At 37.3% G+C, this 12,888-nt stretch overlaps 1 protein-coding gene across 1 annotated transcript; it reads right to left on the reverse strand.

Moving 5' to 3' along the window:
* Positions 1-1,586: 1,586 nt before the first annotated feature.
* On the reverse strand, positions 1,587-12,788 carry LOC140155749 (uncharacterized). The gene is given in 10 exon segments (XM_072178700.1): positions 1,587-3,360; positions 4,573-4,743; positions 4,745-5,489; positions 6,308-6,477; positions 7,295-7,525; positions 7,918-8,084; positions 8,765-8,866; positions 9,608-9,714; positions 10,875-10,981; positions 12,600-12,788. Coding segments are annotated over 10 exon segments (2,505 nt in total). The 5' UTR covers positions 12,681-12,788; the 3' UTR covers positions 1,587-2,736.
* Between the last annotated feature and the right edge of the window lie 100 nt (positions 12,789-12,888).

The raw sequence follows: 12,888 nt of genomic DNA on the forward strand, positions 1-12,888 counted from the left end.
TATTCAATCCAGAGTCGTATTTACCACAGATCAAAACAGCTTTATGTGAGGTCAAGGTAGCACTTGGATCAAGTGCAAAACTGACTGTCTCAATCATATCATGTAATGCACTAGCTCGTTCACGTAGCGGTTTCGTTGTCCCACTGGCCTACTACACCGTATAAACATAGATTGCCTGGCGATCGGAGTGTTATCAAACCCTAATTTAAAGTTGAATTAAAACAAATTGCTGGATGTGCAAACCTTTGCTTTATATAACTTGTCTTCTATTGGTACACCTTATCGACAGGGCCCTATGATTTGCAAAAAGTGAAATTTGGAAAGGTTCCTCTATAGGTAAAATTTGAAATGTCTAGTAGTATTTTACCATTGAAATTTGCTTTTTTTTCTGTGTAAATCATATACAACTGCCTCAAAACTGTAAAAAAAATTAGTATTATACATTGGAAGTTCATGTCCAATGGGCTATTCCATTTGAAACTTGCATTCCCCCTGTGGAAAAGTTCTAGATAAAAGTCTTCCACAGAGGGTGTATTGGTTTCAAATAGAATATCTACAATTGGGTAACTTTCATTTGAAATACTCACTCCAATCATGGAAGATATTTAGTAAAGCCATATACAGAGGGAGTATGGGTTTCAAAATGATTAACCCAAGCCAATTCCACTTGAAAAACATACTCCCTCTTTGGAAGACTTTGGAAAATCTTCCACAGGTGTGTGGCAGATGAGATTTCCAATGGAATAGCCCAATTGTACCATGATTTTGACAGTAAATTTGTGTAGTACTACCTATAGAGAAAATCTACACCATGTAAATAGTACATTAGAGAGATTGCGATTTCCATACGTATGTATCGAACGCCCGTGCAATCTATTCAAAATCCTGTCACAGGAGACTGATTTTGAATAAATTACACGGGCGTTCAATATGTATGTTTGACAATCACAATCTCTCTATAATAGTAAATTTATATTTCCCAATATCTGTATGAAAAAGGACATAATATTCTCTCCTACTGGGTTCCTATTGGTAGAGTTGTCAACAAACTGTGAAATGTTTGGCCATGTTTGGCCACAAACCCCATCATTAGTATTGATTATGACGACAGAATATACAGTGTACTCTATCTCACTACCTTCAGTCAGCAGCACTACATGTAGCCAAGCCTTGAAATAAGGATTTCGGAACCAGGAGCAATTGTACTATAATTTAACAATAAATTGCTCCTGTTCTATGTCTTTGTGTGTAATTTTCTTACAGAAGCAGGAGCATTTTGCCAATCACCAGGCGCAAATTTGCGCTTTTGCTCCCCTTATTTCAAGGCCTGCATGTAGCTTTGAAGTTCAGCATGTGCTACATGTAGTTTAGCATCATTTTTTGTGCATACACATGTACCAGTGTTGTTGTTGTTCTTGGACATTCCTCCTTTCAATTAGGAACACCTCCAAAGAGTAGATTTATGTTCTACAGATACACATATTTACTATCACATTTACAGTCACTAATATGTTCACTTGATGAATACTTATATCACAATTATCACTAGTTTGCACACAACAAACCCTGAGTGAAGTTAAAATTGAGTGCGTAAAATACGTAAATTGCACATGCATCAAGTAACGCTAAGCTAACACATAACACGCTGAACTTCAAAGCTAGTGCCGCTGACTGGAGGAGGTGAAATAAAGTATAGAATTTTTTTATTTCTGGGCCATCATTATCCCTACTATAGATGTATCAGTTCTGGCTGCAACTGAAAACTGCCTAATACGAGAAATGGCCATGTGGAATTGAGCTATATTTCAATAGGGAGTGTGACTGAGTTAAGGCTTTATGGTTCTAAAGAATCTGTGAGTGGTTACTGGTCCCAGCTTGTTATATTTATGTCCTTTTTCATAGAGTGGCTGGTGAATAAACTTCATAACTGCCAAACAATATGGCTGGGCAATCATTATTTTGAGTCAGCTAAGGTATTTTTATTAGCGTGTAAAACACCACTACAATAATTTGTATGCTGCTTCTTATTTAAATGAAATCTTATTTTGTAAACAAGAACTTATGTTTAATGTTAGATCAGAATAAAATGACACGATATGTCATATAACCATCTGTATGAAATTCATTGTCATTATTTTTAGGAGAATATAACCCAATGTGTCCCACACAATGTTAAAGAATTTCATGATTTTTTTCAGCGGTTACTCAAATTGATATGACATTTTTTAGGCCCTGGTGAAATTATTTCGAAATGATCACTCTTGGGATTTGGCGAGGCGCCACTTGTCAAATGTGATGTAACCATGACATGTACAATACTGCTTTGTCTGGTCAACTTTCTGTTCATGACAATCGAAATGATTTCTTTAAAAATGTTTTAAAGTTTGAATATAGCACAGAATTGAATGGTTTGTGTTTCTGCTGATCAGATAAAAAAGAATTATCAATGAGAAAAAGATTATCAAAGAGAAAATCTAAAACTTCAGATGATTTGTGATTGGCTGTTAGGCCTAGAGCCAGTTTTTTCAGGTGGTAAACATATATAAAAGTCATGTCATTGAGAAATGTATCCTGCATGGCTTGAAAGGAAATCTGTTCCAAAAATTGTAGCACTGTCCAGTACAACTTTTACATGTTATTTCAACAAGATGATTGTGAAAAAAATAATAAAATATAAAATAGAGACCAGCCAAAGCTAGACTATCCAGTCCTTTACACAAAACACAAATTTAGGCCTTACCAGGCTTCTTTAAATGTACCTTCCCCTCTCCCCCTTCCATCTCTTGCTCTTCTATTGCTTTGATATCCCCTCCCTCTTGTTGGTCTTCCATCTTCTCTACGACCTCCCCCTGGTGATGTCACACCTCCCTCTTTACTGTCTGATTTTGGTGGACTAATCTCGGCTTGATCATTTCCTGATCTGTTACTACTCTGTGATGCAGGTGGTGCAGATTTTGGACCCGAACCACCACCGCCAGATCTGTCCGATTCTCGTCCACTATACCGGTCTTTTGATCTTTGATCACCATCACGGTATGATGCACTTTTTCCACGGGGTGGCTCGTTCCTATCACGATTATCATTCCTCCCACCTCTCCTGCCTCCATCTTGACCCCTATCCCTTCTATCATTCCTCCTATAGCTATCTTGATCCTGTCCCCTTTTAGGCTCACTGTCTCTTCTACCACCTGGGCTGGGACTGTCCTCACTTTTCTTGCTGGGACTGATGTCCTCACTTTTCTTGTTAGAACTGTCCTCACTTTTCTTGCTTTCTGAATCTTTGTCATCATCTGTCTTGTCGCTACGTGGAGTCCTTAATGCCCTCTGTCCTGGTCGATATAGTGCCATGGCTGGTCGATCCTAGTATACATAAATTAATTTAAAGGCATGTATTAATGTATTAACATATATTAGGCGACAAATAAAAACCTTCGATAGATGTTTCAAGTAGGAGGCAGTTGGTCAAGTTTTTTTTTTCAAATCTCCCTAAAAACACTGTAAAATCACCAAAATCTGTGAGAAATTTTGTATAAACTTTTTCAGTCAACAACAAATTCACGAAACGAAAAAGAATTCCACAGAAGTTTTTTTGGGGGGAAGTGGGAGTTTGACAGCATTCTTACACTTTCAGCTAGGATCGCCCGGGAAGGGGGAGGTACTCAAATCATTTTTTCACCCTTCAAATGGGTGTCTCCGTAATAGAAATAAAAAAGAAATTGATGAAACCGTAAAAATATTTTTCATTTATAGAAGAAATAGCTTTTAAAGTGAAGGATAAATCCATAAGATTCCAACAAGGTATATTCTGTCACATAAAAAGATGACAAAATGAAAGGAAACAGCACTGCTCAAAATTGTGAAGCTCGATTCATTTGCATGTTGCTGTACGTGTTCATATGGATAAATTCCTCCAACATTGACTTAATGGAATATCTTACCCTTATTAGTTTGCTTTGTGTCATATCACACAAAGAAAACTATCATGCTTGTATGTGACAGAAACACTAATTTTAAAGATGAAACATAGACTTAAAATAACCAAAGTTTATTCCCATTTTTTTTTTTTTTTTTTAATTTGAGAAACCCACACAAAAAAAGATATTTTCAAGCAAAAACTAAATGACTCAAAAAGATTCTGCTTAAAAAGTTTTACAAGCAATATGAATTTGATAAATCCTAATAAAATCAATCATTTTCCAAAAACTTCCCCACCGCTAGCATATTCTGCACTGATTTGACATTATATTGTTTGAGGCATTATGTTACCGTATACCCATACCCTAAAAAAATTAAAAAACACATTTTGCATTTTGGTTTTCAGGAGGCAAACAAACTACAGTCCGTATACCTTCCTCAAGTCAGTAAAGTCAAATAAATTTTTTAGATTTTCTCACAAACTTTTATGCCAGTTGGATTCCTTGCATCATTTCCTTTCTGAAAATGCATACTTTCAAATACTTCTCATAAGTACATTTAGAGATACAATAAAAAACATCTAAATTACTGACTCGAGAAAGGTATACAGACTATAGTTAGTTTTTTAGCCTTAACGGTTCCATGAAGCTAACTCACCTTGTTTCTGATCCTGCTGCCACTCTTTCCATCATCTGCTTTATCTCTATTGCTTTCCTTGTCATTCCTCCTGTCATCCCTCCTGTCCTCACTTCTCCTATCCCCTTCTTTCCTGTCCTCAACCTTTCTGTCCCCTCTTCTATCTTCATTTCTTCTGCCACTACCCCAGTCCTCTCATTCCTTCCTGTGTTTTGTTCTCATCTTTTGGCTTGTCTCTTGTCCTGTCTTGATTGTCTTCTTTATCTGTCCTATCTCTCCTGTCTGAAGGTCTGTCGTCTCTCCTATCCCTCCTTCCTTCATCTCTTCTCGGTCTCTCATCCCTTCTATCTCTTGGTCTCTCGTCCCTTCTATTACTTGGTCTCTCATCCCTTCTATTACTTGATCTGTCATCCCTTCTGTCATCTCTTCTGTCATCCCTTCTGTCATCCCTTCTGTCATCTCTTCTGTCATCCCTTCTATCCCTTGGTTTTTCATCCCTTCTGTCTCTTGGTTTCTCATCCCTTCTGTCTTGAGGTTTGTCACCGGGTTTGCTGTCCCTTTGTCTATCCTGGGGTCTATCGTTTCGCCTATCTCTAGGTCTGTCCTGTGATCTCTGGTCCCTTCTATCATCCTTGTCGCGAATATCAAAACTTCTTGGGTCGCGTCTTCTGCCACCCTCATCTCTCTGTTTCCTTCCATCCTCTTTTCGTCGCATCTCCACATCGGATTGGCGACTTGAATCTGATTCTCTCTTCTCTCTAACACCATCTTTTCCTTGAGGTTTCTTTGTATCTTCATCTTTCCTCCTGTTATCATCTTTCTGCCGTTCACCATCTCGAGAATCTCTCCTTCCACCTCTGCTTTTCTCTTTTGAATCTTTGTCTTTATCTGGTGACCTTTGACCCCTGTCTTGGGACTTCTCATTCTTTGTATCTAGTCTGAAATGATAAGGGTAGTAAAACTTAAGAATTACTTTAGTTCCTAAAATTATGAAATCTAATAATTTGTACAGATGTATTAGTAAAAATTTTGTAAATTGTCCAACCTACATTTCCAATGTGCGGATCAAAACATATTCAGTCCTCAATTTCTGGTGATTTTAACACATTCAACCATGCAGTTGACACCGCATTCAATACGCTGCATCAAGTAAGAGTAACGCTGTACATGATTGGTGTGCACAACCATACCATGCTACACACTCATTGAACTAATGCTGTCAGTCCACTGTGATGAACATGAAAAGGTGTGTGAGAGTAAGGAGTGATGCTCAACTATGATCTGGTGCGTGATGGTCGAAAGTCTACTGCATATTCACAAAGTGTCATTATGAACTTAAAACATGCGCTATATATTCTACAACCATGCGAAAAATATGCGCATATTTATGGCAGAAGTGAAATGTCTTTGAAGCCTGATTGCAATTGTAAAACTAGCCTCTCTCCCTCCTGAAGTCCAAAATATGTACTTAAAATATTACACCTTCCTCATCCCCCCCTTAACTAACCCGAACTGATCATAAGCATAATTTCTGTCATATTCAGCAATTACGCCACACTGTGGTTGGCATTCTATTTACAAATATGTCAACCCATCACTGTAATAAAACACTAGCTTTGCTCATTATGACATCAGAGTTGAAAATCTTCTGATCCAGATCTGATTATAGTAAAGGACCTCATCACCCTACCCCACATTTTGAGACCCTCCCACCATTAATTTTCACTGTACATCATAAAATACATAATTGACCTACTTTTGATCTGTCTTGCTGTCCTTCCTCCCAGAGGGCACTGGTCCATCTCTAGTAGTCTTTTCCACAGTCTTGTCTTTCTCCTTGGATTGCGTACCAGTAGACTTCTGTGCATCACTAGACACATCAGAAGTTTTCTTCTCATCACTGCTGCTCTCAATTTTTTTCAGGAGCTGTTGTTACAAATAACAAAACCCAAAATTAAAAGCTTAGGACTTTAATTGCTAAAATAATATACACACAAACCTAGAAGTGTTGGTACACAAAGGGTACTTGGTGATCAACAACCTCAACATCCTCCCCCCCCCCCCCACTCTAAAAAAAGAGGTTTTCTACCATCACTCATCAGAAATCTAGGACTATATAATGTTTGTGTGCATGACTTTTCTTGCAGATTCGGTCATTTGATAAAGACATCTTCCAATTTGTATTTTTATGTCTGTCGATAGACAGAAACATGGAAATGACAACATAGTGGCATATGGGGCACTGCAATATATGCCATTATGCATAATTCACAAATTCAATGTCCAAATCAACTGAAATTTTGGAAATAAGCCTTTTGCATGAATAAATATCTATTGAACCATACCCATAATATACATAGAGGATGCTAGAATCACTAAAAGAACCTTTACAACATATTGGTATACTTTCAAACATATAATCCTAAAACCTTATCAGTAGATCATCGATGTATAGAAAAAAGTCCTGTATAATGGGCCTATGTAAAATCATACAGAACATGAAAGCAAGCTTCATTATTAATTCTTCTAACTTGATATACCAACATATGCATAACTTTTGAAGTTGAGATGCAGCAGCAATTTTGTTTGTATGAGGTGCAATAGAATGATTATTGTTTAAAAAGTAGTATTGCAATTTCGCACCCCACTTTGAAAATTGTATTACAAGAGGCAATTTGGAGTGCACATTACAATGTCATACAGATTACAGATTAATTTAAGGTATGCATGATAGCAGCCTTACCTTGATTTGGGGAGAAGAATCCTGTTTGTTTTCCTTATCCTTTTTCCCATCATCCTTTTTTCTCTCCTTTTCCCTTTCTCTCCTTTCCTGCTCTTTCTCTTTAATCCTAGCTCTCTGTTTCCTTCTGTCCTCTTCCCTTCTTCTTCTTCTGTCCTCTTCCAGTTGTTTTCTGCGTTCACGCTCTTTGCGTTCTCTGCGTCGCCTTTCTTCTCTTGCTTCCTCTCGAGCTTTCTGAAAGAAGAAAATTAATCAAATCAGTGAGAAGATTAGATACATATCATGTTTCTTCTTAATTACAATTAATTTGGTATAACTTTTAAAAATTTGAAAAACTGAAGCTTGAGACTTTTGAGAGCATAATGGGGTGCATATATTCCACCCAGATTTTAGCTTTACCTCTTCCCTCGCTGTTGCCCCCCTCAGTTAGAAGTTAGAACTATGGATGGTGCTTTACATTACTTTACCTTCTGCGGAAGCAACTGATCCCTAATTTGGGTTTATTCTGTAAGCTGCTTAATTCCTCAACGGATTCTTTACACTAGTCTAACTCATGAATATCTTACACCAAGGATACACCCTAATTGTTCTCTCCCTGGTGTTTTCCAATTAGGTGAATAACTTACCATTCTTTCTTTCCTCCTATTCTTGACATACTCTAATAGCGGTGTGGTCATCTTCTCATTAGCTTTACTACTCTGTCGCTGCTCCATCTCTTCCAGATAGGTTTCAGCACTTGGTAGGAGTTCCACCTCGGCTTTCAAAGACTCAAGAAATTCCTTGTAATCATCATCTGAAATAATATATCAGGGCCCAAATCCTCGTATCAGTATCGCCATTTATATCTTAGTAGACAAGCTGTATCACCCTCCCTGTATACTGCATATGTACAACTGCTTTACCGTTGTGTAAAACTATAAAGCTATGAGCACGGCCAACTAGAGATGTGGTTACACTGACATGATACCCTTAAATCCACATAAATCTGAAACAACTCTGCAGCTGTCTTAATTTTTTTTAAGTATTTGCATCTCCTGATTGGCCTTGGTCACTATAGTTCCATATAGGCGTAGATCCCAGGGGGATGGGGAGGATAAATCCCCAATAGTTTGATAAGAGAGGATGGTCCATACAATTACTGCCTCACCCCCATGTTGATGTTTCTGACTAAATTAACACCATATTTGGCCATTCCAGCCCAAAATGTGCCATTGTCTTTTGCTACTTGCACAAATTTGTTCCACTTTTGCGTCTTATTTCACTATTTAAATAGCTTTATCATGGCAAAATTGTTTGCAGGAACTTCACACACATTTGCACCATAAACCTATTCTGTGAGTCACCAAAAGATGCTGGATTCACTATACTTTTAAGAATTTTTTTTTGTAACAGTCATGACTACTCTCATATTTAGCTATGCCTGCCCTGACAAGTGATTTGAAAAAAAAAGACTTGTCAATAAATCTGACTTACCTTCTTCAATAGTGTCAATTCTTAGGTCAATTTTTTTGAGGCTTGATGTCTTTGGTACTTTCTGGTAGGGAGCAAATTCAACCACAGCTGGAAACTCATTACCTGAAAATGGTATATTCAAGTTATTCAACATGTATTTAATGAGTACTTTTTAATCTTTTTTGTTCCATATATTTGTTGTCACTACTGTACGGCTGCTACTGCTATTAACACTTCAATTTTAGGTATTGCCAAATTTTATTTATTGTTCAACAAGACAATTTTGATATAGACATGTTGCTTGGTACAAAGGATTTGAGTCTTAAATGTTATAAGCATGTGGTATTACTGAAGCAAACAAAACACACACTGTTACACATTGGCTGTGAGTATGTGTTGACTCAAGTCAAAGACCTGACTGTAGTCTGAATCGAATGACTTGACCCGAGTCTGACTAGAGTCACAATTTTGTAGTGAATTAAAACTCGAGTCTGTGTGGGCAAGTGACTTGACTTGACTCAAATCACATTCTCTAATTTGTTAAATACTTGACTTGAGTCTTGCAGCGTTCTGACTTGAGTCGTGCTTATCTGATCACAAAATGAGAATACTCCGCCCTTGTACTTCCCACACATATTCTAGATCAGAATGCAATTTTTTTTGTTATTTTGACCTGGCATGCTGCTGTTTACCAATCAGTGTACAGAGCCCCTTTACTGCCCTAAGAGCCATAGCATAAACAAACCTCAAACCTTATAACGCTCAAGACTATAGGTCATACTACTTTTGTGCTTTAGTCTCATGCATAGCCAGTTTTATAGGTAAGACAGGCTACCATCCTATTTGACATGTACATTTGATTACCTGCTTTATCTTGGAACGTGTAGCCATCCCACCTGTCTCTGAATGGAATGATGTCATCTAGATTGGTGAAATTGATGTAGACGCGACAGAATGAATTGGGTGCCAAACTGAAAACAAAAAGTCATGTACCAATATAAATTATATTATGGTATTCAATCTTGTATCAACTACATGTAGGACACTACATTCTAAATTAGGGGTTATTTATGATATCTTTATAATAATTGGAACTGAGCACAATATGTGCTGTTTATTGTTGATTAAATTACTGCAACACAAAAATGAAAGCTACAGCTCTGACCGTAAATGACAGGGTGTTTATAAATGTTAGCCTGGTAATATTGAACAGAATTTGGCATGCTAGGCACAGATACCATCTTAAACCTAAAAGAGCTTTCTCTTCACAGTATAGTAATTCCACATTATCATGCATAGCTCTGACAACACTCAACTTTATGTATGTGTGTACATACATCAGGCTATAGTATCATTTTGCCTTTTATAGGAATTATAAGTAAGTCTGAGCAAATGTCAGAACTTTCCCGACAAGTTGGAACTGTTTGCTACATGTACCAGGGGAATTAAAACTTTCTGGCAACAAAAATAAAATATATAGCATTTTGATGCAATAATTTATGCACAGGGTCTTACATGTAGCTAGTATTTGTTAAGTGCCTGTCATTTCCCTGTCCAAAATTTGACCCTGAAAACATAAACCAGACCTCTACGCCTCCTGGGGGTTCAGTCAGATCAAAAAGTTATTACTATACTTGTATAGCCTTGGTAATTAGTCTGGTCTTCTCTGAGTTCACAGAACTTATTCAAGCATTATTTTTAGAATTTAGCATAGTCCATAGATCTGCCAGAAGCATTAATCTTGCCTGTCCCAAGAGTAAAATGACGGGTGGCTAGCTAAGACCATATACAATATGCATTCATAAAAACAAAGAGAAATAACAAATTCATCAGTTTTGATAAAATGTTGGTATTCAAGAGTCATCACAATTCCTTTTCTATCACTTCTCAGTATACTGCATTTCCACATTCATACCCTTTTTTATGCCTGGCATAACAATTATTTGTTACAATGCAACACACTTAAAAGGAAGTGCAATTTTTTAGTGTGTGAGGGGCAAATCAAATTTTCATTCCCCATTTGTCAATTTTCCATCCATTTTTTAGTCATTTTAACGACACATTACTCTTTGCCGTCCCCATTTTATCCATGAAAAACTTTGGGGGGAGGGGGCAAGGGGCTCCCACCAACCTTTTATCTGCCTTAACAAAATTGATGTAGTCATTGTCTGGTAATGGTCCCAGGACCTCTTTCAAGTCATCCTCTTTCAGAGTAGGAGGTAGACATCTGATCACCACCTGTAATGTAAAATTACATGACATTCAACCTTGATGCAAAAGTAATAATTTAGTCCCTATATAGCAAGAGTGGTCTAAAGGAATAGATTGCCTTCATTAATATATTTTTTATGACCAAATGGCTGTTTATAAGGGCTGCTTGCCCCCCCCCCCAATTATTACACTTTTTTATCATTTTTGAATACAGTATTTAAGTAATCGAAAAGCTTGTCCAAAAATCATGGCGGACAAGCGTATTGAACCATGCACTTATCCAGCGGATAACAACAAAATTTTACCTCCCAATTTCATGATTATGTAGACTTGTTGTTCTGTGCTGCATGTACTATATTTAATTCGTGTACAAACTGTAGGCCTACATAGTGGAACATACTCTTTGCGTGGCTGTGCATAGTAAGCTGTTGTACGCAGATAACCTAGCCAATATGGACACGTAGAGTAGCGATGTACGCTCGTGTATTAGCATGATTACTGATTAGTCATGTTAGTTGCGGAGTAACTAGCGTAGTTGAATGTTCCACGAAGTACACAAATTAATATTTTAGTTATACACCTTTTTTCTGTTAAACATTCCATGAAATTTAGTAGTATTCATCCATTATTCCATGACATTTTAATAGTTTAATTTTTATCGTTCATTTGGTACTACGGTAATTCCCGTCTCACTAGATTTCATGGCCGATCGGAGTATCGTCAGAGCACCTCGGACAATTAGATCGCCAAAAAAATCCATGATTGACAATGTCAATGACATGTCATCCGCTAGGCCGAAGTAAAATGACATGTATTAAAATTCATCGTCTAGCAATGGCAGTTTATGAATTACATAAGATTGCGTCACCTTAGTCGGGATTATGCACTTTCAGTTTCTCCACGCGTTTGAGCGGGAATTGGATTGCGTGCTTTTTCGATGTCTAGTGAGCAAATTTCTTCAATATTTTGAGAAAATGATGTCAAATTTTCTATTCTATATTGTTTGGTAATAATGTCTTTTGCCAATAGTATGTTTAAAGTTGTAATTTTGTGTTTTTGATCGCAAAGATCGGATATTTTCGTTCTCGATTCAATTCTGAACCCTTCGCAAGGGTGCCGATTTCGCAGAACTTTGACGATAATTTTGCCTTTTGGACACTAAAATGCATTCGATCCTTAATTTTGTTTCAACCGAGTCTTAAATTAGCAAGCACAATAAGGTTGGTACCACTTTTATATGCATTGATAAAATTTTAAAGATTTTTTTTTCAAGTTTCTAACCGGCGCCAAATCGTTAAGTGTGTATTTCCCATTGACATCCAAAATGGGAAATACGAGTCTGATGGACATAGGAACGGCGTCCATGAGACTCAGCGAGTCTACGTCACCTTAATAAACCTGTCAGTCAGTGCTTGTGGAAGCTTGATTGAACTCAACTCCAGTAGCAAGCTTCAAATCAAGCACTAGCGCACACACAATATCCGACTCGCTTTTCTCCACCTGGAGTGTTGAGCCGTAATCTAAAGAAGAAGAAGAAGCTTGTTGAACTTCAACTTGGAAGCTGAAGGCGTGAAGCTGCAAAATTTTGCACACCAGCATATTTTGTTTTGTAAACACACAATTATTACTCTTCACTCACTCTCACCTTAGACGGAGGGACGTCTTTCAATTTCCTCTTCTCTTTAGCCTTATCGTCCACCTTCTCAATTTTCACTTCTTTTGTCATTATTTCTTCTTTGCTGAAAGTCTTATTTGAGGGCAAAATTCACCATGATCACTCCCATCAAATTCCCTGCAGATTCCTTTCGTGTTTTGATGTTTGCTGCCCTCTGTTGAAATTGTCCAATTCTTTTCTTTGTATCCGTTTCAGGTCGTATCATCATCTCCTCTCTTCCATGGCTCTATGAAGTTTAGCATTCTTCGTACGAAATTTG

Source organism: Amphiura filiformis, chromosome 6, assembly GCF_039555335.1.
Source record: "Amphiura filiformis chromosome 6, Afil_fr2py, whole genome shotgun sequence".
Classification (NCBI taxonomy): domain Eukaryota; kingdom Metazoa; phylum Echinodermata; class Ophiuroidea; order Amphilepidida; family Amphiuridae; genus Amphiura; species Amphiura filiformis.